We start from the raw sequence: 27,689 nt of genomic DNA, 5'->3' as shown, positions 1-27,689 counted from the left end.
AGTTATTAATTTTGCATAATCATATAGTGCTCAAAGTACTCAATGAAATTTTCAGGCAATCAATTTGCAAATCAATTCAAATGCAAAAGTATTTGAAGCTAATCAATTCAAAACACAAAAACCCTCTCTGGTCACCTCAATAAAGTTATGGAAGATCACCATAAAAATTCAAGCTATACCTTAGCTGCATTAACAGTGTATAACAAGTGGTCTAAAGCCAACCAAGAGGAGGTTGGTCAGGTACTCTGTGATAACTTGCAGATGCATAAGGAAAAGATTGGTACTGAATGAATCAGTTTAGTTTCAATGATTGGAACCATTATCTATATTTTGGAGTCAGTGGATATTCATTCACTGGCACAAAATTCACTACCCAGAATGGCTAATAACACTCAACACATGCAAATATGTTCTTTGGAGAGGAGTTGATCTCTCTGTCTGTCACAGGAAACAGAGCATGAAGATTAACTGCACATGCCCTCACAGTAACTGCTGTGATAAAGCACTATCAATGGCCTTTATGACCAATGGAGTGAGAGGGCATATGGTCTGATGACATGATGGTGGTTTTTAGAAGTATAGCCTCAACATCTTGCTTCATCTTGGAAGAACCCAACCTTGAAAATATGTGATAGAATCATGAAACCATGAACCATGGTATAAACAGAAAGGGTTATTGGACTTTGGAGTTATGAAAAATAACCATTCCAAAGACTTCCTCCAAATGACAAAGAGGGCATCCAGCTCTATCTTGACCAAAACATTTTGAAAATTGTACTAAGCTTTGGTTTAGCATATTAGAATATTTTAGTGAAAGAGTAACTTAATCTTGGTGACTCCATTTGCATTTGACTTGAATGTTATTGAACGATAACACGCTGTACTCAAGTGGCACAGATCCAAGCAAATGCAATTTTTAAAAAAATCATTTTGTGGAATGTGGGCCTCGCTGGTTGGCCTGCAGTTATTGACCTTCCCTATTTGCCCTTGAGAAAGTGGTGATGAGCTACCATCTTGAACTGCTGCAGTCCACCTGCTGTGGGTTGACACACAATGCCATTAAGGAGGGATTTTGATTCAGTGACAGTGAAGGAATGGTGATACATTTCCAAGTCAGGATGGTGAGTGACTTGGAGGGAAACTTGATGGTGGTGGTATTCCCATATGTCTGCTTCTAGATGGAAGTAGTTGTGGGTTTGGAAGGTGCTGTCAGAGGATTCTTTGGGAATTTCTGCAGTGCATCTTATTGATAGTACACACTGCTGCCACTGAGCATTGGTGGTGGAGGAGGTGGATGCTTGTGGATGCAATGGCAACCAAGCGGGCTGCTTTGTCCCGTATGGATCTTGAGTGTTTTTGGGCTGCACTCATCTAGGAAAATGGGGAGTATTCCATCACACTTTTGACTTATGCCTTATAGATGGTGGGCAGGCTTTGAGGAGTCAGGAGGTGAGTTACTTTCAGCAGTATTCCCAGCTTCTGACCTGTTCTTGTAGCCACTGTGTTTATGTGGTGAGTCCAGTTGAGCTTCTAGTCAATGATAATACCTAGAATGTTGGTAGTGGGGGATACAGTGATAGTAATATAGTTGAATGCAAAGTGATGATTATATTTGATCATACTTCTTTCGGATCACACAACATTCCTGTGATATCAGTCTCAGGAACAATTAATATGATCGATTATATTTGTTTTGTAAAATTTGGAGATTTACAATGATGTGAAAAATAAAGTGGGCATTTTCAGTGCGACAGCAAAGCAGGTTTTATGTATCAGCAGCAAATCTTTAACACACCAAAGGTACATTATATGACATAAAAAATGGATCAATTTCTTTGGTTTGTCTCTATACTCTGAAGGGTTCCAAACTTGAGACTTAAGAGAACAGCCAATGTCATTTATTATGGCAAGAGGCACGGGTAAGTGCCATGCAACAAGAACGTCATTGTTATCATCTTTCTTAACTGTAGAATGATGCACACAATCTGTAAAAAGACATTGGTAGGAGTAGTGTACAGACCTCTAAACAGCAGTCACAATGTAGGAAAGACTATAAATCAACAAATCAATAGGAGTATGTAAAAATAACATAGCAATAGTTATAGATGACTTTAATCTTCATGGTGATTAGGTTAATCAAATTGCAAGGAGTTGGTATGAGAAATATGCCATGAAGCCAACTAAACAGCAGGCTATCTTCAATCTGGTGATGTAATGAGGCATGTTTAATAAATGACATCCGAATAAAAGATTCCTTCAGTTTAATAAATGATATCTGAGTAAAAGATTCTCAAGGAAGTAGTGATCATAACACGGTAGAATTTAATACTGAGTTTGAGAAAAATAAACGTGGATCAGAAACAATCATGTTTAAATTAAATAAAGGGAATTACAAGAAAAATGAGAGCAGTTAGCTGAAGTGAACTGAATAGATGGATTAGCTAGAATGAGTAAGCAAGCCGCAGGTAATTCATAACCTTCAACAAAAATACACCCCCGTAAGAAGAAAAGATTTGAAGACAGGAATAAACCAAACCATTGCTAACCAAAGAACTTAAGGAGAATATTAAATTGAGAGACAAGACATTCAAGATCAGCAAAATCAGTGATGGTTCAGAAGACTAGGATGAATTCAGAATCCAACAAGGGAGGGGTAAAAAGATAATAAAGACAAAGAAAATAAACACAAAGGATAAACCAGCAAGGAAGATAAAAATTGATATGAAGCATTTCTTTAAGTATATAAAAAAGAAGAGAGAGAGGTCAAAGAATGCTGCAACATAAAGGGACTTGGGGGCATTAGTGGACAAAATACCGAAAGCTAGCACAGAGGTACAGCAGATAATCAGGAAAGCATAATGGAATGCTGGCCATTGCTTTAAGGGGTTGGAGTACAAGAATGGGGAAATCTTACTGCAAGGTGCTGGTGAGACCACATCTGAACAGAGACACCTTAGAAAATGAATCTGGTGAGACTGTTATGGGGAATACAGAAACAGCAAAAGAGTTAAGCTGATATTTTGCATCAGTCTTTACAGTGGAAATCCTTCAAAAATCCCATTAATGCTAAAAAAAATACAAGGGAGGAATTCAGTATTATCACCATCACTAGGGAAGTAACATCAGACAAATTAATGGGGTTAAAGGCAGAGAAGCTCCCAAGCCCTGATGGCTTGCATCTTAAGATTCGAAAAGAGGTTGCTACAGAAATAATGGATTTGCTAGTTATAAAGTCCTTGGATCCTGAAGAAGTAACAGAGGATTAGAAAATGGCCATTGTGACATCCCTTTTCAAAAAGGGAGGGAGGTAAAAACTGGATAACCAAAGCCAAATAGCCTAACATCTATTATTGCAAAGAATTGAATTCAGTTATAAAGGAAGAAATGACGGAACAGTTTGAAAATCATAATCTAATCCAAGCAGATTCAGTGTGGCTTCATGAAACAAAAATTATGTCTGACTAATTTAATAGTGTTAAAAATCACACAACACCAGGTTACAGTCCATCAGATATATCTGGAAAGTGAATGTGAGAAGTGTTGGATCAGTCATGATCCTACTGAATGGTGAAGCAGGCTCAAGGAGGCAAATGGCCTACTCCTGTTCTGATTTCTTACGGTCTAATGTGTGGAATAAAGCTCGTGCAGCCACATTTTTGTTTTTGCAGTTATTCTTTCACAGTTGTGTGTAAATGAAATGAATGAGAAGTTCTCCAAAGCAAAGGAGCTATGACCTGTTGCATGAAGTATGATTTGATTGACTGACTAAGGTCTCCAAAATATCCAGAAGGATCTGCACGTAATAGCTGTTGTCAAATTAATGACAAGAGGTAAAGTAAAATTAATTAATGCCAAGTATCTACTTCACACTGTCACTCTTGACAACACAAATTTGACTTCTTAACCTAAAATCTCCCGTTCTGAACATGAGTTACACTTAAATTGGACATGTAATATTGTGAAGATAATGCCATTGTTCTCCTTCTTTGCTCTGCCCATGTATTATCATTTACAGAAAGCTGTGTATTTTGCATCCTAGATTGTTTTTAATTATTGGAAACTTCTAATGAAAAAAGTAACACCTTACCTATGTTCCATCACAGACATAGGGCTGGAATTTATACCCAAATCCCAAAACTCCACTTCCCCACCCATGGGTATGTCTGAATGTCTGACCTTCGACACTGCCTTCCCACTACTCCCAATCCTACCAGGAGTTTTTAATGAAAAGATCTCAAATGGTTTCCTGTCAGAAGAAGACCTTAACACTGGAATGATTGATTCAGTAGGCTTTGCAGGCCAAGGTCAGAACACCACATCAGGCAAAAATCCAGAGAAATATGGGAACTTTAGATGAATCAGTTGTTTCATTCGACTGAAAAAGTCGACAATAATGAGGTAATACAAGAGCAGGCAAGCAGCATAGGAGCCATTTTAAAGTGTTCACTTTAAGGAACCAAACAACACCACAGATGGCACAAATCCTCAGCAAAGGGAGCAGATGTGGAAGACAGGAAACCTCAAGCATTTTTGCAGATAAGAAAATGCTGCAAAAGTGTAAAAGCAAGAAAACGTTTCCAAAAAACAAGCAATTTGATAAGTTTAAAAAAAAAAATAAAAATAGATTTGTTGGGGCAAGTCAAGGAAGAAAAACATAGATTCTGGTCAGTCACACTAGAATTAAAAGGATCCAAAACAAAATTAAACTGGATGCTGGCACAATTTGGTGGACCAGTAGTTGATGTCCAGCAATCAGAAATTACACCAAGTCCAGAAATAAAAAGAACTACCCGAATACTTAACCACAAGTGAGGTGAGTGAGAACATGAGACTGTCTACACTTGAAAGAATCATAGAATTTCCTCATTAAGAAGTAATGCCTGTGTTCACCTCGGTCTTCTGAAATGAGCAGACAAAGTTTGACAGGAGGATTATGGAACAGAATTTCATGAAGAATTCCCATCGATCTTTCAGAGTCAGAAAAGAATATCACACTCTGTAGCTTCAAGATGCTAAGCCTTTTTTTGAATATATACCTGGAGGGTACTGCGTCCGTTGATGGAGAAAGTTAAAGAACAGCTTGATAGAATGCTACAATAAGAGTACTAGCAACTCTTAAAGAGCCAATTATGGTAGTTTTTAGGGTTTGTAACAGTTCCCAAGCCTAATGGTGAGCTCAGTGTATATGCAAACCTGACATAATTAAACAGAGTGGTCGAGAGAGAAAGGTCCATGCAATGCCTGCAATAGATGATTGACAAAACTCATCAGAGCATACCCTTCAATAAACGGCTAACAGCAGTTTTTGGCTAAACCACTACACTTTGAGGCAAGTTTTTAATGATTTTCATCATGCCTTTCAGGCAATTCTACTTTAATCGCCTTCCTTTTGGGATATCGTCAGATCCAGAAACGTTTCTGGATGCAATGCCAAACATCCTAGGAGGGAAAAAAACGGATTAGTTTTATCACGGATGACATACATAGCACTATAAATTAGGAGCATGATCACAGAGTATCTGAAATTTCATTTTAAACTTGGCTACACTCAGAACCATGAGGGGATCTTTTGAGAACAGCTTAACAGTGTCTTGAATATTGAGTAAACTATAGCAGTTCCGGCGATGAAAGAGAAATTAAATTATTCTGGTGCATTTTAAACTCAGGTTGACCATGATGGTGACTGTAGATGCATCAAATGGTTGAGGAGCAGTACTTATTCACGTCCCAAATAATGGTAAAATAAATCCAGTCTACTTTTATTTAAAAGCATCATTTGTAACAAAATCACATTACATGACTGAAGAGAAAGAACACTGTCAGCAATGTGAGAATGTGTACAATTCTCAGATTGTGTGATGAAACTGATATTTTCGATTGATACAGACCACAGACCATTAGTTACACCATTGGATTCCAAAGAGATAGTCAAAATTCTATCATGTATCCTGAAGCTTGGTCTCAGACTGATGCATTATGACTACACAGCAGTGTATGTCGCAGAAAAAAAAACTCAGAGCAGCTAACTCATTCTCTGGAAATGAAGTGGATCATGCTGAAACAAGAGATTTAATTCTTATTTCAGAAGTAGATTTTTTTAGTCAGCCATTCTTTTTTACCATTTTCTCTGAAGCAGTTATAAGATATAAGAGATGCACAAAAGTCAGCTGTAGAATTACCCAGATTAGGAAATTCTACCAAGAAGTTTGGTCAAAATATAATTCATATGATCATGTTTTACAGAAGTATCGTGAACAAACGGAAGCATTTTATCATGGAAAATGCTTTTCTAGACGTTAATTACAGGCTGTGAGGAAATAAATTCTTGACAGAATCCATCAAAGTCACTGGGAATAACAAAGTACAAAGACTATGTGCAACAATTGGTCCAGAGGTAAGGAATTTCAAAGGAAATTCTACATTTCTTATGGTCACACCATACTGATGCAATCAATAGCCAGAGACCAATTAAATCTTATCATATTCGAGTTACCAGAATGGCATTCAAAGGTTGGGACTACACCTCTGACATTTTGCAGAAAGTATATTCAATCATAGGAGATCACTCCTCTGGTTGCTAGAAGTTACCAGACTTCAAACCAGCACAGCTGAGACAGCGACCAAATCACAGAAGAAAATCTTTTCAGACAAACTTAAAATTAGGGTCAGGATTAGGTCACTCAGCCCCTCTAGCCTCTCCTGCCGATTAATGAGCTGATGGCTGATCTAATAATGGGCTTAACTGCACATTCCCTCCGACTGCCAATAACCTTTCTCTTACTTGTTAATTAAGAATCTACCTTTGCCTTAAACATACTCAATCACTCCACTTCCACAGCTCTCTAGGAAAGAAAGTTACAAAGACTGTCAAGACTCAAACAGAAAAAATCCGCCCATCTTCATCTTAAATGGGAGATCCCTTATTTTTAAAGCATGTCCTGTAGCCCGAGTCTCTTCCACAATTGAATCATCCTTTCAGCATCCGCTTTGCGATGTACCCTCAGGATCTTATGTTTCAATAAGGTTCATTTTTCATTTTTCTAAAATCGAATGCATACCTCTGGAATTAAATATGTCATGAGTTTTCATCTCCAGCCATGGATCAGTGGAGAAGCTAAGCAAGCAATGAAGCCATGAAAATGATTGGGAGCCACCTTCACTGTATTACACAGCAACACCATTGAGGAATGGATGCTCACCAGCTCAAAGCTACTAGTGGGAAGAAAGCAAACAATACATACATATCCCATTGCTATAAACAAAAACTCCTCAAACCTGATTCCAAGTATAGTGCAAAAACTTTATCAGATTTAGTACCAAGCCAGAAGATATGCATCTGAGATAGAAAGTCAGAATATACGGTCTTACATTATACATTCTTGCACTGCTCTAATTCTGGTGGGAATATTCCAAAGGAACAGTGAATTATTAATCATTCTTGAGGGAGCAAGAACAAATGAACATGACTTTGGGATAATGAGAAAAGAAATCCATCAATTTACCTTGCAGAATAATGATATCACAAAAACAATTGAAGATCATCACCCTCAATCAATGGTAATGAGAGCAGTGTGAGTGTAAAGTACCACAGAGTCTTAACCGATGCATTTCAGACTGGGAGTGTGCAATGAGGGAGATGGTCAGAATGTTCATAATTCAAAGGAATAGATAAATAATGTTAATGTAAAAGTTGAGAGAAGTTTGGAGACAGATAATGAGAACGTGAGAATGGATATGTTAATGAGATGATGATATCTTTTATTCTGACGTAATAGTGATGTCATAGTCATGAGCAATAAACTGTGAGACAGGGACAGAACGGTCTGTGTAAGTAAGAGATGTCTTTTCAGAGCACCAGATTATGTACAATCGTGTGAAACAGAAGAAACCTACCAGACTCAGACAGATATACAAAGCGAAACCATTTCAGGTTCCATACCACCAGTATTGACAAGAATAACTCTCTCACTAATGCTGAATAGAACCCTGGAGCAATGAGCCTCATGGCAACACAAAATTATTTGGCATTGATAGAAGCTTGGCTGGCCAACAGGAGACAGAGCTGGTAAGATGTAATGACTGGGTGCTACATGAATTTATAGTGCTAGAGTCATAGAGATGTGCAGCATGGAAGCAGGCCCTTCGGTCCAACTCACCCATGCTAACCAGATATCCAAAATAAATCCAGTCCCATTTGCCAGCACTTGGTCCATATCCTTCTAAATCCTATTCATACACCCATCCAAATGCCTTTGAAATGTTGGAATTGTACTAGCCTTCACCACTTCCTCTGGCAGCTCATTCCATACACCTACCACACTCTGCATGAAAACGTTGCCCCTTAGGTCTCTTTTCTATCTTTCCCTTCTCACCTTAAACTATACCCTCAAGGTCTGGACTCCTCATCCCAGGAAAAAGACCTTGACTATTCACCCTGTCATGTACCTCATGATTTTATAAACTTCTATGAGGTCAGCCCTCAGCCTCCAATGCTCCAGGGAAAATAGCCCCAGCCTATTCAGCCTCTTCCTATAGCTCAAACCCTCCAGCCCTGGCAACATCCTTGGTAATCATTTCTGAACCCTTTCAAGCTTTACAGTATCTTTCCAATTGAAAGACCAGAATTGAAAGTAGCATTTCAAAAGTGTCCTAGCCAACATCCTGTACAGCTGCAATGTGACCTCCCAACTCCTGTACTCAATGCACTGATCATTAAAGGTAAGCATACCAAATTACCCTGTTGGCTTGTGACCCCACTTTCAAGGAACTATGAACCTGCACTCCAAGGTCTCTTTGTTCAGCAACACTCCTCAGGACCTTACCATTAAGTGTATAAGTCCTGTTACGATTCGCTTTCCCAAAATGCAGCACCTCGCATTTATCTGAATTAAACTCCATCTGGCATTTCTCACCCCATTGGCCCATCTGATCAAGATTCCGTTGTAATCTGAGGTAACCCTCTTCGCTGTCCACTGCACCTCCGATTTTGGTGTCATCTGCAAACTTACTAACTACACCTCCTGTGTTCACATCAAATCATTTATATAAATGACGAAAAGCAGTGGACCAGCACTGATCCCTGTGGCACACTGATTGTCATTGGCCTCCAGTCTGAAAAGCAACCCTCCACCACCACCTTCTGTCTCCTACCTTCAAGCCAGTTCTGTTAACTTGTGAAAAGGACATAAGGAGGTTATGAAGAGATATGAAGAAGTAAGTGGGCAATAATGTGGCAAACAGAGTTTATTGTGGAAAATGTGAAATTGTCCATTCTAGCAGGAAGAATAAAAGAGAAGCATATTCTCTATATGGTGAGAGATTGAAGAGCCCTGAGATCCAGTGTGATCTGGGTATGCTAGTGCATAATTCACATAAGTTAGCATTCAGTACAATAAGTAATTAGGAAAGCTAATAGAATGTACTCATTTATTGTGAACAAACTGAATATACAACTGTGGATGTTATGCTTCATTTATACGGGCCATTGGTGAGACTGCATCTTGAGTATCACAGTACATGTTGTAAATCTATTACAAGCGTTTCAGAGAAGGTTCATTATACCAGCACCTGGAATGGGCCTGAAATGTTGGACAGGCTGAGATTGTGTCAACTGGAGCTTAGAGGTGAATTGACTGAAACATGTAACTTTCATGGGTCCTTAGAGTGGATAGAGAAAGGATATAATCTCTTATGAGAGCATTTTGAACAAAGGAGTGCTTTTCAAAGAAGAAGGCATCACCCCAAGACAAGGCTGAGGAAAATCTTTATTTCACAGAATCTTTGGAATGCTACTCTTTAAAAAGCAAAGAATCTTTGAATATTTTAAAAGCAGAAGTGGATGGATTATTGTTGCAGGTGAAAGGTAAAAATAGGTAGGAATGTGACTTAATCAGATCATCAGATCTAATGGAATGTGTGGAGGGGGGGTGCTGAGTGGCTATGTCAGCTCCTATTTCATATCCTCATAAATACTTGAAAGTGACATATTTGATCTAAATAAGGATTGGACAGTTGAGAAAGACAGTTAGGAAATCTGTTTCTTACTTTAGATATTGTTTTTCTTTCTGTTAGAAATAAGAAATGCAAATATCCATCTCAAGCTTCAAATTGGACTTGCAATTTGGTGAAATCTGTAATTATGCCTTTCTATCTTGCCATATTCCTTGAATTTCTATCATTCATCTCACATGAATAGGAAGGGTTGAGAGGGAAGTATTTGAATTTGTTTCATGACTCAGATTTGTTATAACTTCAACAAATTAAAACTGGAAATGATGTTGTTATAAACTAATAACCATTTGTGGTGCAAATAACCAATTTACAAGGTTAGTGTCTGCAAGTGCTCATCAGAATGTTTCTCAGGTTCTAGCTACATGTGATCTCACAGTACTAATGTTGGATAATTGCAGAGTAGGTAAAAATCCCTGATACAATAGGATTGAGGTCACACCAGTATCAAAATCTGTAGTGACTGGAACCAGGGCCAGGTGGATCTCATTGACTGTGAGATCCTTGATTGGTGTTGTAAACCTGGGCCAATCAGGGAGCCCTGGCTGACAGATATAAACAGGAGATTGTAGAAATGTATTGTATACACTTTTTAAAATGTAATTGGACTGTCTTGTATGTGCAAAATGTCAGATTGAAACTGGGATTTGAGGTTTGTCCTCAGTTCCCTGAAAATTGGTTGAACGATAGGGTTTGGGGCCTGGCTTTGCTGCTCCTCTCCCTTGTAAAATTGTTGTTCCGCTGTACACAGCTGTTAATATTAATTGTTTTACAAACTGAATTGTTTAATAAATTTTTTAAAAAATTAACAGGAGATATAGAGAGTCTCCTCAGTTGAGGGACTGGCTTTGAGCTGGCTGGTCAGAGTCCATGTACCTAAAAGGTTCATGTGGTGTCAGGATACTGGCCTCTGTGCAATTTTTTCAAAATCCCTGATCAGATCCTAGAGTCATGGAGTCATACAACATGGAAGCAGACTCTTCGGTCCAACTTGCCTCCACAGAACAGACATCCCAATCTGTCCTGGTCTCATTTGGCCCATATCCCTCTCAACCCTTCCTATTCATGTGAGATGAATGATAGAAGTTCAAGGAATGCAGTAAAATGGAATGGCATAATTACAGATTTCACCAAATTGCAAATCCAATTCATTCCAAGTGTGACATTTTCTCCAGCTTTATTTCCATGGTTTTAGCAATTCCTTGCAAATATACTTGCAAATACTTCCCTTGTAAATTGGTTATTTGCACCACTAATGTTTATTAGTTTATAAGAGCATTGTTTGCTTTTTGATAAGCTAATTGCTGTATGAGGAAATTCAACAATTTTGATTATCTTTGGTGATTTTCAATTTGTTCACTTCCATTGATAATTAAGGTGAGTGACTGAAAAAGAAGCCAATGAATATGCATTGATTGTGAGTGGCTACTATTGGTTACATTTTATTGCATTGAATATTTAAACCAAACAGCAGGCACCGTGACTATGAATGTTCATGTATATTACAGACACTTACCATCCTAACAGCATTGCTTGAGATGGTTGCAAATCCAATGCAAACCCTTTAATTCTGTACATTAGTGCTATTTGTAGAGTAATGACTGAAATCAGAATAAAACCTGCAGCTCCATGACCACTTTTATTGTACTTCAAACATTACTCAAACCTTAAATTGACCTTTATAGCCATTAGTACTTAATAATAGCAAGTTAAGAAAAATTGTAACCAGCGCATTTTCTTTTCAGTCACTCACCTTAATTATCAATGTAATTGGGTGCTAATGGCTCTCATGGTAACCATTACTGTCAGTTATTAGAACCAAATGGAAAATGCAAACTACCTGAAACTCAGCTTCCAGATAACATACTATCGTGGCCACATACTTTGCTGTTACTAACTCAGCCTAAATGCTCACAGAAAAGGAAAGTTACTTTAATCTCCAATATTGATTTTTAGAAAGTCATCATAAATCTGGTCTACTTCTACTCTAAACTTGCCCAAACATTTTTACCATGCTGTTTTGTTTTGACCCTTTGGAACTAGAGTAGTAAACTCCATTTAATAGACTATTTTGCATTGTAATTTAACATCATTCATAATGTACAATAAATCATTCCTTTAATATTGTATACATTGGGCTGAATTTTCATAATGGAGCAGAGGTGGGTATATCAGCAAATGAACAGCTTTTTGTTCTGGTCCTGACTCCCATGATTTTGTTGCAGACATTGTCATTATTTGTAATCAACCTGTTCAGAGATGGCATGAGACACCTCCAGAGCAAGTAGACTTGAACCTAGGTTTCCTGGTCCAAATGCAAGCATTGTATCGTGGGTAGCTGCAACAGGGTACCGACATGCCACTGGACAGTTCATTGAAACACAGGTTGGATTCTGAAGAGTGATTGCCCTGGGAAGGAAAGACAGAGGCCACTTGAAGTAATCAAAGTAGATGTAGTGGTTCATTCCCCCATAGGTATAATGATGACTGCTCAAAGACATAGGATATAGGTTTTATGCATTGCTTGTCAGGCCATTAGTAATTGCCAATACCTAATGGCCCTGGCAAAGATGATGGTGAGAAGTTCATTTGAGCAGCTGCAGTCCATGTGGGCATGGATGCACTCATAATGTTGTTACATAGGGAGTTCCAGGATTTTGATCCAATGATAGTGAAGGAACAGGGATATAATTCCAGATTAAGATGGCATGCAGCTTGAAGGAGAGCCTAAAGGCTCAGATATTCTGACCTATCTGCTGCCCTTGTAAGCTGAGAAAGTGAGTTAGTCCAGTGCATCTTGCAAATGTACATACTGCTGCCACTTTGCATCAGTGGTGGAGGGAGTGAATGTTGAAGATGTCAGATGGGGTACCTATCAAGCATCTGCTTTGATCTGGATGGTGTTAAGCTTCTCTAGTGTTGTCAGAGCTGCTCATATCAGACAAGCGAAGAGTATTCTGTCACATGTATGGCTTATTTCATCTAAATGGTAGACAGACTTTGAGGAGTCAAAATGTGGTTTCTTTGAAGATGAAACAAGCAAGGTGTATAAAGCAGAAAGTATTAGTGTCTTTATATTTCAAAAAGGCATTTTATAAACTACCCAGTAAAAGATTTCTGCAAACATAAAATGCTCATGGTGTTGATGGCTATGCATTAACATATTTTTTAAAAAACAGGCAAACAGGAAACAAACTGTCACATAAATAGGTGATTTTCAGGTTGGCAAATTGTAACTGTTGGGATACCACAGGAATCAGTGCTGGGGCTGAACTAGTAATCTGTATTAGTGTTTTGGATGAAGGAATAGAGTGCATCATGTTTGTATTGATGTCAGGTTTGGCTAGAAATGTGAAATTGAGTTGAGAAGGTGACACAAGTTTACGAAGGGATAAGTTAGATTAGTGAGTGGGCAAAAATTGGCAGATAAATAAAACTGGAAAACATAAGATTACCGACTCTAGTCAGAAGAATAGGAAAGCAGAATATTATTTAAATAGAGGGAAACTTACTGAAAACTGCAATACAGAAGGATCTGAGTAACTTCCAATGGCGTACTCTCATGCAATGCCACGCTCTCTCCAGTGCAGCATCCTCCACAACAGCCTGTGGTGTGAGCTTGTCCTATGGTGCAAGGAACTACCTGGTCCATATTTGATTACTATTCCTGAACTCTATCTGCATTCAAGCTGCACAGTTGAAGGTACCTATAGAACTGCAGGTTTCTTATCTGGGTGCAACATTTGTACCTAACTTCCCAGACTTCAAAGGGATTTGATGCACATCCTGTCTTTCTGCCCATTTTAAAAATTTACAAAGTTTATTTTCAGTTGGCTGCTGGTTCTGTAAAACCCAAGTTTCTCAATCATTGCACATTACATTAAAGCCTACTTTCACTTTTTGGTTAGCATTATGATTTAGAAAGTCTGGAGCATCTTCTCAAGTTATCAAATTCTGAATATCTGAGACATTAGATGTTGTGTGTGGTACTAAATAAACTACCTTGCAGATATGCAACATTCTGTGAAACTGCTCCAATAGTAACCACATACAACAAAATAAAACCTTCATTACAATACTGATGCTAATTTCATCCAACAGTAACAATGATAAAGAAGTAAGTGTCAACAGAGACCATAGGGCATTTATTAAATCCCCAGTCATTTATTATTAACAGCTTATAAAAAAAAAACAAAAATATTTTTGATAGCCTTAGCACATCCTTAGGATGCCCAAAATACTTCACATATTTGGCACTTCAGATTATTGACACAGATTCCCTAGCTCTATTTTATTTCAGGAAGTTTGGAGGTGAAGGAGTGACCTGGAGCCTAACTTTACAAATGTTATTAGGCTTTAGCTTTAAAATATACAGATTACAAAAAAAACAAATCTAATCACCAGAGTTTCTGTCCATGGGTACATGTGCAGCAGACCACCTACAGCCACTGTGTGGTTAAACAGGGAGTTCTTGAACTTTGAATTGTGCCAAGTCAGGATGGTGTGCAGTTTGGAGAGTAAGATGGTGGTGCTCCTCTTCATTTATTACCCTTATGCTTCTAAGGTGTACAAGTCATAAGTTTGAAAAGTGATGTCAAAGGACGCTTGGTAAATTGCTTCAGTGCCGGGCAGCATGGTAGCTCAGTGGTTAGCACTGCTACTTCACAGCATCAGTGTCCTGGGTTCAATTCCCACCTTGGGTGACTGTCTGGGTGGAGTTTGCACATTCTCCCTGTGCCTACGTGGGTTTCCTCGAGGTGCTCTGGCTTTCTCCCACAATCTAAAGATGTGCAGGCCAGGTGAATTGACCATGCTAAATTGCCCATCGCGTTAGGTGCATTAGTCGGGGTAAATATAGGGAATGGGAATGGATCTGGATGGGTTACTCTTTGGAGGGTCACTGTGGACTTGTTGGGCTGAAGGGCCTGTTTATATACTGTAGTGAATCTAATCAAAGTTGCATTTGATGCAATTCTAAGTCATGGTATTGGAGAGAATGAATATTTTAAGATGGTGGATTGGGTTCCAACCATGCTTCTTAAGTGTTATCCAGGGAAGTGGAGAGCATCCAATTCAATTTGATTTTTCGTTATCACTTGTATCTAAGTACAGTAAAAAGATTTGTTTTGTGAGCAATACAAGCAGATCATAACAAACAAGGACATACAGATGATAGGGTGTTGAGACAGAGTTAGGCATGCAAGGTTAATACTGCACAGGAGGTGCACAAAAGAAAGGACAACATTCAATTTGAAATCAGAGAGGTCTATTCAGCAGTCTAATAATAGCAGGGACAAAGCTGTTCTCAAATCTGTTGGTGCGTGTGTTCAAGCTTCTGTATCCTCTGCCTGATGGAAGAGGTTGGAAGAGAGTATTGCCAGGATTTTAGCGGTTTTGATGATATTGGCAGCCTTTCCATGGCGATGCCGAGTGTTAATGGAATCCATAGATGGGAGGTTGGTTTCCATGATGGTCTGTGTTGTGCACACAACCTTCTGCAGTTTTTCATGGTCCTGGACAAAGCAGTTGCCGTACCAAACCATGATGCATCCAAATAGAATGCTTTTTATAGTGCATTTATAAAACTTGGTGAGGGTCCTTACCTATGGACATGCCGAATTTCCTAATCTTCCTGAGGACAAAGAGGCATTCTTGTGCCTTCTTGACCATCAAATCTACATGGGGGATGCAGGACAGCTTGTTGGTTATCATGTCTGTTAGGAACTTGACGCTCTCAATCCTTTCCACCTCAACACCATCAATGTAGAATGGGGTGTGTTCTCCTTCTTTCTTCCTGAAGTAAATGACCAGCTCTTGTGTTTTGCCAACATTGAGATGGAGATTATTATCATTGCACCATGACTCTAAGCGGTCTACCTCCTTCCTGTATTCTGACTCATCATTGTTTGATATCCGGCCTATAATGGTGGTGTCATCAGCAAACCTATAGATGGCACTCATACAGAATTTGGCTCATTGGTTGTGGGTGTACAGAAGTACAATGGGGGGGGGGGGGGGGGTTTGAGTGTGGATCCTTGTGGGCACAAGTGTTGAGTGTTATCATGGAGGAGGTGCAGTTGTCTATTTTCACTGATTGCGGTCTGTGGATCAGGAAGCTGAGGATCCAGTTACTGAGGGCGGAGCCAAGACCTAGATCTCAGAGTTTTGAGGTTAGTCTGGGAGGGATTATAGTGTTGAAGGTAGAGGTGTAGTCAATAAGTAGAAGCCTGATGACAGTATCCTTATTATCCATACTCTCCAGGGAGAGTGTAGGGCGAGGGAAATGGCATCCGCTGTGGACCTGTTTTGCCAATGGGCAAGTTGCAGAGGAGTGAGGCAGGCTGGGATACTAGAGTTGATGTGAGCCATGACTACCCCCTGAAAGCATTTCATGATTATGGACGTCAGAGCCAATGGGCGATAGTCATTGACGCACATTTCATGTGTTTTCTTTAGTACTGTGATGATGGTGCTCTTCTTGAAGCAGGTGGATGCTTCACATTGTAGCAAGGAGATTATTGGTGGAGTTGTGGACAGTGAGGAGGGCTGTTGTCGGCTGCAGAGGGACTTAGATATGATGCAGAGCTGGGCTGAGGAGTGGCAGATGGAGTTCAACCCTGCCAAGTGTGAGGTTGTCCATTTTGGAAGAACAAATAAGAATGCGGAATACAGGGTTAATGGTAGGGTTCTTAGTCAGGTGGAGGAACAGAGGGATCTTGGGGTCTATGTACATAGATCTTTGAAGGTTGCCACTCAGGTGGATAGAGTTTGTAAGAAGGCCTATGGAGTATTATCGTTCATTAGCAGAGGGATTGAATTCAAGAGTCGTGAAGTGATGTTGCAGCTGTACAGGACTTTGGTTAGGCCACAGTTGGAGTACTGTGTGCAGTTCTGGTCGCCTCACTTTAGGAAAGATGTGGAAGCTTTGGAGATGGTGCAGAGAAGATTTACCAGGATGTTGCCTGGAATGGAGAGGAAGTCGTACGAGGATAGGTTGAGAGTTCTCGGCCTTTTCTCGTTGGAACGGCGAAGGATGAGGGGTGACTTGATAGAGGTTTATAAGATGATCAGAGGAATAGATAGAGTAGACAGTCAGAAACTTTTTCCCCGGGTACAACAGAGTGTTACAAGGGGACATAAATTTAAGGTGAAGGGTGGAAGGTATAGGGGAGATGTCAGAGGTGGGTTCTTTACCCAGAGAGTGGTGGGGGCATGGAATGCGCTGCCCGTGGGAGTGGTAGAGTCGGAATCATTGGCGACCTTTAAGCGGCATTTGGATAGGTACATGGATGGGTACTTAATCTAGGTTAGAAGTTCGGCACAACATCGTGGGCCGAAGGGCCTGTTCTGTGCTGTATTGTTCTATGTTCTATGTTCTTTAAGGAGAGGTTAAAGATGTCAGTGAATACTTCCACTAGTTGGTCTCCACAGGATTGAAGTGCAATCCCATCAAATTGCTATCCAATTGTAAACAGTAGGACAGGGTTTAGGAAGACAGGAAGAATGTTACTTGCCACAGATTTCCCAGCCTTTGTAGCCAAAGTATTGATATAGTTGTTCCAGTTAAGTTTCTGGTCAACTGCAAACTCCAGAATGTTGATGATTGGAGATTCATCACATGATGCTTTTGGATGCCAAGAAGAGATGGTGAGAATTCATTTTGTTAGAAATGGCCATTGTCTGACAGGCATGTGGCTTGAATGTTACTTTTCATTTGTCAGGAAAAACCATAAAAGCATGGACTGCTTCAATATCTGAGGAGCCATGAATGTGACTGATTGTAGTGACAGCATCAGTGAATATCCCCACATCTGTTCTTGTGGTGGAAGCTGAATCATTAATGTAGCAGCCGATGATGGTGGGGCCTTGGAAATTACCCTCAGGAAGACCTATAATTATGTTGAGGTTATTAGCCTTCAGCAATCACATTTGTCTTTTATGCTGAGTACCAAACTGAGTATTACTGAGCAGGTAATCAATGTAAAAATGCCAATTGACTGTATTACTGACAATTGCTGTAATTTTGCTGATGACTGAGTAGATTGACAGGTGTTAATTGGCCATATATATGTCTTGCTTTTTGTGGACAATACACACCTGGACAACATTCCACATTGCTGAGTGGATGCTAATGTTAATGCTGTACTGGAACAGCTTGCTATTAGTTCTGGAGCACAGGTTTTTCAGTACTACAGCCAAGATGTTGTTAGAGCTCTTAGCTGTTAATGAATCCAGTGCCTTCAGCTGTTTCTTTACATTATCTGGACTGAATCAAATTAGATGAATCCTGGCAATTGTGATGTAAGGGAGCCTGAGGTGGATCATCAGTTTAACAAATCTGGTTGAAGATAGTTGCAAACCTTCCTGCCTTGTCTTTTGCATTGACATATTGTGCTTCCCTGTTATTGAGGGTGGGGTTTCTTCCTTGAGTTATTTGAAGGATTTCTGGCATATATTTACTCCTTGACAGAGTCCTTAATCAAGAATAGGTTGTAAATCCAGAAGCACAAAGGTCACTATTTCTGGGGCTTTCTCAATGTTGTGCAAAAGCGGCAGAAAGGAAGTGTTTCAGCGCCAATTTAGAAAGGCAGAATGAAGGATTGTGTTCTAGAACTTTGCACATCTTTTCAAACAGGTGGCTGCTTAGTGTCTCCAGACAAAGAAGTATTTTATGTCCACTAGGCCTCCTTCACTACATGTCTATCATTACTTGACACTCCTGTCAGTTGCAGTCAGAAATTCCAGCATCTCTCTCTCTCCCTCTCTCTCTCTCTCTCTCAGTAGGGTATAGTAGCTAAAATGCAAGGTTGGACAGCAGCCTTTCATTTTCTAAAGACACATGGACAAAGAACATTAATGCTAAAATATTTAGAGGTGAAAGTAAGTCTTCAGCCCTGTGGCTTACTTTGTATTGAGGAGCCTTCTGTGAATTTCCAATGGGTTCTCATGATAATTTGCAATTTGTTAACCCACTCTCCCTCAATTGCAATGTCATGTTTCTCAGAAATATGAACAATAAAATCAATGTACAATTGAAAATTTATTATTAACCATGATGACCTAAAGTTCTACTTCTGTTTGTTATGAATGTAGTGTTCAATTGCAGGAGCTGTAAACAGTCACACCGAAGTGGTGTGTAATGAATATTATGTGTATCAAAGTATTCAAACAGGAACACAGCCTGCATAAAATACTTCAGATTAATTTGGTCAGGCTGTCCTTAACAGCTGGTTGCAAATAACTTCACATCACATGTAAGCTATCCACCATTTGTGCTCTGCCATTAAAATGTAAAAGTTCTAAATCCAGATAATTGAACAACCTTGTCAATTGAAAGGATAGGTAATGTACACAGAATAGTATTTAAATTTATCCCCACGGCAAGGTTAGTGGTAGGTGAGGTGGGTATTTAATTGGGTGGAAGAGGATTGGCAAGTCTTGGGTGAGAAGGCTCATTCATGGCTCTCTAGCCCTGCCACATAATAATGGCCTAACATGAGTAATTAATATTCAATTCATAGCCTCATCCTGCCAATATCTGGTATTTATCCCATAGTACGTGGGCAATTCATCACATGAGATTTACAAACAACTCTTTAGGTTGGTAGTAGGCTTCAATGGGTCTTTGTGAGTCCAAATGTGACGAGTGCCTGATTTAAAGACCTGAGCTTCGGAAGGGGAGGCCTGCAGGAAGCGATCCTGCTCACCCTTGCTGTCAAATAATTAATAAAGTAAATGGAATGCTGGTCTTTGTGTCTCGATGACTCTTGTATAAGGATACAGCAGTTATACTACAGTTATTCAAAATTCTGGTTTTACTCAACTTGGAGTAGTACTGAGAGCAGATCTGAGTAGCATACCTTACGAAGGATGTATTGGCCTTGCAGGGAATACAATGTAGGTTTACAAAAAATGATACCTGTACATCAGAGTTAGGCTATGAGGAGTGATTTCACAAAGTAAGTCTGCTTTGTCTAGCATTTAGAAGTTTAAGGGGTGATTTGATTGAAATCTTCCAAGATATTAACAGGTAAAGATGGGTAGATGAAGATAAACTATTTCCATAGGTTGGGAATGCTAGAATTTAGGGGGCATAATCTGAGAATTAGAACCAGACCATTCAGAAGCGATGTTAAGAAGCACTTCTACACACAAAGGGTGGTCGCGATTTGGAACTGCCTTCCACAAATAGCAGTGGATGGTAGTCAAATTGACAAATATTAACTCTGAGACAGATAAATTGTGTTAAGCAAAGGTATGATGGGATATGGGCCAAAGGCAGGCAGAGGTGCTAGGCCACAGATAAGCCAAGATCTTACTGAATGGTGGAACAGGCTCAAGGTGCTGAGTGGCCTACTCCTGTTCCTAGCTTCATAGAAATCACTCCCCCCATGGTCCCCATTCCTCACACACAATCATCACCTGCGATCCCAGTTACATGATCATTCATGGGTTTCATGGGTTACATGGGTCCCTCAGCAATCTTGGTCGTTTGGTGGGCATTATCACTGCATCTCCAATGGTGCTGCCAAGCAATGAAGATCTTTTGGAAAGCAGTTCTTTCCCCCTTGAGTACTAGATCCTGGGGAAGGTCTGCTGCTACCCAGTTTGGCAATTAGTGGCATCGGCCTTCCTGAAAAGAGGGGACACTAGGATCTTGCTGCCTCTCCAGTCAGCAATAGAGATCTTACTTGCCTACATTACATTCTGTCCATGTATCCAGAAGGAGGTGGAGAGTGGAAAGGAGAACAATATTTGGTTATTTGTTTAGGGTGAACAATAACTCGAATTTGAGGAATTGTACACTACTAAGCTTTTGGCTGTTTCTGTGATGAGATGAAGATTTCGGATTTTTTCGATAAGTGAGAAGGCAAGGTGTTGGTCACCGATCAGTGTGTTTTACAACATCTGGGGAGAAATATATGGCCATGTGTGAGGTCTTAAAATTGCACAAACATCCATCATTAGAAGATTTTCGCAACAGTGAACATTGATTTACATGCATGGAAAAATAAAATCTAGCAGTTTAATGACAACATCAGTTTAATCACTTGTCAATCGTTTTCGACAGGATAACGTTAGGTCTGCTGATTGAATTCCTGATGCCAATTGATTATTGAGGGGCAGCTCAACTCTGTTACGCATTAATTAATGCCTTTTGGTTCCGAAACGAAGCAACATTCAACAAGGCTAATACTTTGGAATATAAAGCAAATCATTATTAATCACACTTGCTTTTCTTGGAAAAGCTAGAATTAAATTTAGAATGACAAGGCTGTACAATCAGAGAAAACACGTTGCTTTACCTTCATGGCAGAGCACCAAAGACAAATGATTCACCAGCGATGAAAGGGATATTGCAGCCATCTGGTAAAAGGAGACCAGCCAAATTAATCTGATGAATTTATGAAGCTGATAATGCTCCTTATGTGCTGTTGTGCCAGATTTCACAAGGTCAACTCATTTGTTCAAATTTGTGGCAGTTGAGGTGTGTCTGTCATGATATATCATGAATATAAAGGGTAAAATGCCAGATACTGGCTGTCACTGACAGATTATTGTATCAGGTAATTGCTCAGTGTGGGTGGAAGGGACACCAGGCATGGGGGAAGGCATGCAGTAGGACAGGCTGTCAGAAGTGCTTAAACCTCTTTCTGAATCTTTTAATAGTAACTTATTGCACTGCAGTATCATTTATGAGGCAATCTCATAAAATCAAGTCTAATGAGTCTAATGACAGCTTGTGCACAGATTCCCAGCCCTCTTTGTGCTTACTGCCCATGGACCTCAGCCTTTCACACCTTATAACCACAGAAATGGAGACTTATTTGTCTTTCAAAACACCAGGCTGTTGCCAATGTCTTGTTCACTCATTTGTCACAAAATGATTGCTGAGACTGCAGCATAGCTATGAATTCTTCAGATACATTGCAATGCAGAATAGTGCTCTCACTGTATACCAGCAGCACTAACGGGGAGACGAGTAAGAGGACTCGGAAAGCTAGTGAACGCCATTGACTGCAACAGGATGCTTACAAAGATGATACAGGAAAGTAATAGTGGGAAGAGAAACAGGGAAGGGGAAATGTTGGCCCATTGGCCGATTCTTGTTTTAAACAGATCCTCTTTTCAACTCATGGACATTACCAAATACAATGACAGCGTTGTGCACTTTAAAACAAAAGGTCACATAATGTGAATAACTGCCACTGTCCTATTGTGATTTGCATGCATTCTGCAAACTTCAACACCTTTTTGTACTCTATAATCCAGTAGACTGTACTGACTCCATCAGGCACATCAACTGCTTCAAGCATCTATATTTCCATCACTCACACAGTAACCAGATTTCAAAAATACTTCATTGACTGAAAACCATTTTGGAAGTTCTAGTGATTGTTAAAAGCTTTATGTAAACACAAGTTGTACTTTCCTACTTTCGTCTCTTAGATCTTTCCATTCATATGAGAATATCTGTCATCACAGAATCAACCCCAATAACATTAATAGGAAGCAGTATGATTCTATGTAAATGAAATGGGTTTTCAAAATGATACTATTGATTCAATTGATCAAAAGCATGTTAAGAACCTTAGTATAGAAGGAAAATATACTCTTGGCTTCCATGACCTTAAAAAAGTTCAAATTACAAACTAGTTGTTCTGCAGTACAACATCAATAAAGTGCAAGAACAGAGCAGAACAATGTTTCACTGTTATCCTGAAGGACACTCAGTAATAATACAGGTACAGCATAAACTACCATGCATGCCAGATACACCTGTCAACTATTGTAATCTGCCACGTTTTCGTGACACACTAAAAGAATTCTATGAAGGCAAATTGATATTGAAGGCAGTACGCAACTGTATCATGTTCCCTGCTAAAGACACACTTTCACAACAACTGAAGACCGGCTTGCCACAGGAGATTACACACTATGCCAAGAAAACAATTAACCAATGTCATATGATTTACAAAATTGCTTAAGAATGACTTTGGTTTCTTTACAATCATATATCTCTTCAGTGCAGCTGTTTCCAGGATCACAGAGCTTAAGATTTCAAAGCAAAGATATCAGAATGTTAATGGAAGCATTCATATGAAGTTTCAAATAAAGCAACTGGATCTACAAATAAAATCCATTTACTGAAAAGGAAAGATATGGAGGATGCAGCACATAACATTGCAGAGAATTATTTTGCTAGAACTTTAATATATCCCTTTGAAAGCACATCTGAACCTCTTGGTTGGCAGTTAATGTATTGGAGGCATATATTCACCTTATTCAGTGTGTCTCTTTGACATAAACCACGTCCCTTAGCCATATGCTCATTCCATCATTCACTTTGCAACTCTGTCATTCACACTGCCCCCTCCATTCATTCCGTACCTCCACCATTCACCCCACCCTTCTGTTGTTTAGCCCACCTCTCTGTCATAAATCCTGACCCTTTGTTAAACACCAGCCATTTACTATAAACCACCTTACACCTGCCCCACTCTACTCTATTTTTAAGGTTTACTCGCCGTGATGTCCAGGAGAAAGTGAAAGCCAACCAATTAGATACTCACCCCAGCAAGGTTAATTTACCATGGCAAAACTTAGTCCCAGTGTTGTGAACTTGGATTGATTAGACTTCAGAACTATTGTTATTGAAACAATAACAAAGCAATTTTTACAAAACATGCACCATGAATGTTTTCACCTTAAGATAGCAAATTATTAATCCTTTACAAAAACCTGTTACTGTGAGGCTGATTCAGAAGAACAACAAGCTTAGCTTCTGTAATGTCTGGGATCTGAAGAATATTGGTAAAGTTCAACTGTTAAGGTAGAGTTGTGTTTATCTGGCCTTTAGACTCTTGCTCATGCTTTCCCTGTGGGGTTGCAATCTAAATAAGCCCATGCTGAGACCAATTAGACGCTAATTGTGGAGAGACATTTCGAGATATTAGTAGCAGCTTAAACGTTGGGCTTCTGACCTAGAAGAAACAATGTGATCACGATCAGGAAAAGAAACCCAGCACGAAACTCCTAAATTGTCTTTATTTTAGATATTTATGGCACTTTGAAGAGTGGTGTCATAGTTGTGCACTCGATGGAATGCTTTTAGAAAATATAAACGCTGTGTTGAAAATGCATATTGTGAATGTAATTTACGATTCCGTGCTACCCTATAGTTTTCAGCATGAGAAATGAGTAATGCCATACATTTTCTTTAAAATAAAGCTCAACATTTAAAGCCCAACTAATGTGTTTTTTGACATGGTGTCAAAAACGTTGGTCAGTGCAGCCACCCAAAATAGACTGGAACTTTATTAATATATTCAGTTGGGGATTCAGGACTCAATGCAGTTTTAGTCTTCCACTTGGTGATGTCTGGAAGAACATAATTGAACATTATTTTCTAGCTGGCTTGTGGTGGTCATGTGACTTTTACCTCTGCTATGATCATTTTGAATTTATTTGTGGCAGCCATTGAACACACTACTTGACACATGGTATTAGAAATGTGAAGCTGAGGATTGAGTGAATTTACAGGGTTGCAAAGCAGTCAGTTACTGTAAATAAAAGCCAGAAATAATTAAAACTGCACTCTTAAGGCTTGAAGCAGTTGTCTAATAGTTACAGAAATTGAAAGAGAAGCCTGAATAAATAAGAGTAACAACTTTGTTATCAGTGCTGGAAAAGGATGCTACAGACAATATTACTCTCTGAACCTTTCTGAGGAACAAAGAACACCAACAGGAGAAAATTTGAAGGCTTTGAAGGTATACTTTGAAATCCACATTTGATTTTATTTATGAAGAGGATGTGTTCAATATCAGAGCTCAGAGGGAGATTATTAATCAATCTGTGATGGCACTGACACAGTTAGCTGAATCCTGAGAGTCTGGATATCTGAAAGATGATCTCACTAGAGACAGGATTGGCTTATATGTAAGCATTGCTACATTAGAGCATGTTTTCTGAGATCTTGCAGCCACAAAAACACGCATAAACTGTCTTCCTCCCCTTCCTGCAACTCAGACAATTCTGGATCAAATTAGATACATTTCCTTGTATTTTATGGGTGCTTACCTTCCATTTAGGCCTCCTAATCAAAAGCCTTGCTGAAGTACAAGTACGCTTCATCAAATGCTTCATCTACACACTTGATCACCTCTTTGAAAAATTCAATCAAGTTGGTCAGACATGACCATCCCTTAACAAAACCGTGCTGACTGTCCTTGATTAATTCCTGCTCCTCCAAGTGCCGATTAGTTCTGTCCCTCTGTTCTGTTTCCAATAGTTTTCCCACCATTGAGGTCAGAGTGAGGGCCTGCAGTTTCCTGTTTATACATTTCTCCTTTCTTGAACAGCAGCACCACTTTGGCTGTCCTCCAGTCCTCTGGCACCTCCCCTCTGGCCAGGGAGGAATTAAAAATTACTGCCAGTGCCCCTGCTATTTTCTTCCCTGCCTTGCTCAACAGCCTATAATACAATTCATCCAGCCCTGAAAATGTAACTACTTTTCAGCCTGCCAGACCAGACCTCTCCACCTATTCTAATTTTAAAAATTAGAAGACAGTCCTTCTTCCCTGATTTCTAGACCTACATTTTGCCTTTCACAAGTGAACATCGACACAGAGTATTCAGTTAGAATCCTACCAAATCCTCTGGCTCCATGCACAATCTTTGTGTGATTTTTATCCACTTGTCAGATTTTTGAGCTGTTCAAGTCTGTTTGAGATTTCTCTCACATTCCAGTAAAATAGTGATTATAGAATAAGATTTTACTTCTGAAGAAATAAAATAGTTTTCCTGCCCAAACTAACACTGCTCTCAAAAGCATATCTCATACCTTGTCTGGGACTTAGAACATAGAAGAGTTCTATCGTGTCAGCTTAAGTCCAAATCTTTGCATTTTTGAAGAAATTTTATGATTTCTTTTGATCCCCATAACATGACCAATGACTTGTGGTCATTGACAATCTGGAACTTCTGTCTCGTGAGGTAGGCATGGAACCTTTCACATCCCCACCTCACTGCAAACAATTAATTCTCTCTGGTTGAATACTTCTGTTCATAGATTCCCTACATATGGAAACAGGCCATTCGGCCCAACAATTCCAAACTGACTCTTCGAAGAGTATCCCACTCAGACGCACATCCCCTACCCTATCCCTGTAACCCTGCATTTCCCATTGCTAATCCACCTATCCTTACATTGTGGGAGGAAACTGAAGCACCCAGAGGAAAGAATGTGCAAACTCCACATAGGCAGTTGACCGAGGCTGGAATAGAACCCTGCACTGTGAGGCAGCAGTGCTAACCACTGAGCCAACTTTAATTCAGACAGAATCAAAACTATCCAAGGAAAATAAACCAGTCTGTGTGTTCCATCACTTTGCACATTGAATAAACAACTACTAGTCCTTCAGAATTTTTCCTTTTCTGAAATACCACAGTATCCATGGGTCCCAGCCCCCATTGGTTTTGCTGATTTTTATATTATGTTCTCCTTTTATTGTGAATATTCACTTTAAGCTCATCCTTCAAGAAGTGTATATTTCAGTATCACTTTTAGGAAAAAAAAACATAGACACTGTTGTTATTCAATATCTCTATCATGGTTTTGTTGGTAACTGAATGTTTAGTTTACATATACTTTTGTGGCTTTATCCTAGTTTGATTTTCCTTTTTGCTATTTATACTACTTCTTTGGATTCCCTTTGACAATTTCACTTTTGGGTCCTTGTTCATTCATGGTGAGCAATTGTTAGTTTGTTTCTTTCAGCTTTTAGAGCAATACATTTCTTTTGATGTCTATTATTATCTTTTAAAGATTTCCATTTCTTTCTATTTCAAGATTTTCTCCAAGTTTACCCTCCTTATTACAAGGAACGATTGATTGCTTTGTTGGATAAATAGTTTCTAAGGAGTATCTTAATGGATGAGAGAGAGAAGTGAATGAATTTTGGAAGTTTGGAGTTTCTTGAGAAGGAATTACAGAATGTAAGGACCAGGATGCTGCAGGCATCAGCACCAAGAGTGGGGTGAAAGGAAAGAAGGAGTTGCAAGAATACAGGTTTGACTGGAGAAGGTATGAAGAGAGAGGTTATTGAAATCATTTAAATATTAGAATCATTCATTTTAAATGTGAGATATTAAGGGATTAGCAATCAATGTAGTTCCTTGAGAAAAATGGAATCTGGGTGTGAGTTCAGAAGGTGACAGGAAATTTTTGGAAGAGCTGAAATTTAATGGAGAGTGAAGGATGGAACACCAGGGACATGGGAATACTTGGGTCATGAAGTGGTAAAGCTGTGGATGAGTGCCCACTGACATAATTGTTCAGAGGTAAATGTGAGCAATTTTTATGATAAAGAGAATAGGGGCAGAAGCTCAGCTTCTCAGCAAGAAGGATAATGAGGAAACACATGCTTTCGTAGATTTTCCCTCAGCTTCTTTTTGGCCTTCCTGGCAAACAATGAATTTTCCAGTTATTCCAGAGTGAGAGTGTGCCAAATATTCCTAATTATATAGGCCAAGATCCTTTTCTAGTGATAGTTAAAAATATACTTTGATAACATTCTCCTAGGAGTAGCGCAGCAAGGTCACTTTCTATTTTGCACAATATGTATTCTTGCACACTGTCCAACTAAAGTGCTCATTAAGTGTATACTGAGGCATTT

General features: G+C 39.3%; 1 protein-coding gene across 7 annotated transcripts in view; it reads right to left on the bottom strand.

Moving 5' to 3' along the window:
- The window catches only part of ptprt (protein tyrosine phosphatase receptor type T), a 1,424,809-nt gene that overhangs the window by 906,957 nt on the left and 490,163 nt on the right, over window positions 1-27,689 (bottom strand). The window contains exon 1 of one of the 7 annotated variants that reach the window (XM_087994833.1): window positions 25,093-25,193. The exons of the other annotated variants lie outside the window; for them this stretch is intronic. Coding sequence (XP_087850959.1) covers window positions 25,093-25,099 — 7 coding nt within the window. The 5' untranslated portion in view covers window positions 25,100-25,193. Of the gene's footprint in view, window positions 1-25,092; window positions 25,194-27,689 lie in introns of those variants that run through there. 7 annotated transcript variants of the gene reach the window in all.

The sequence above is a fragment of the Chiloscyllium plagiosum genome, unplaced genomic scaffold (assembly GCF_037043375.1).
Source record: "Chiloscyllium plagiosum isolate Xiang-an unplaced genomic scaffold, Cpla_swu_hap1 HiC_scaffold_15, whole genome shotgun sequence".
Taxonomy (NCBI): domain Eukaryota; kingdom Metazoa; phylum Chordata; class Chondrichthyes; order Orectolobiformes; family Hemiscylliidae; genus Chiloscyllium; species Chiloscyllium plagiosum.
The sequence above is the reverse complement of the archived record's forward strand: the minus strand, read 5'-3'. Positions and strand labels throughout refer to the sequence as shown.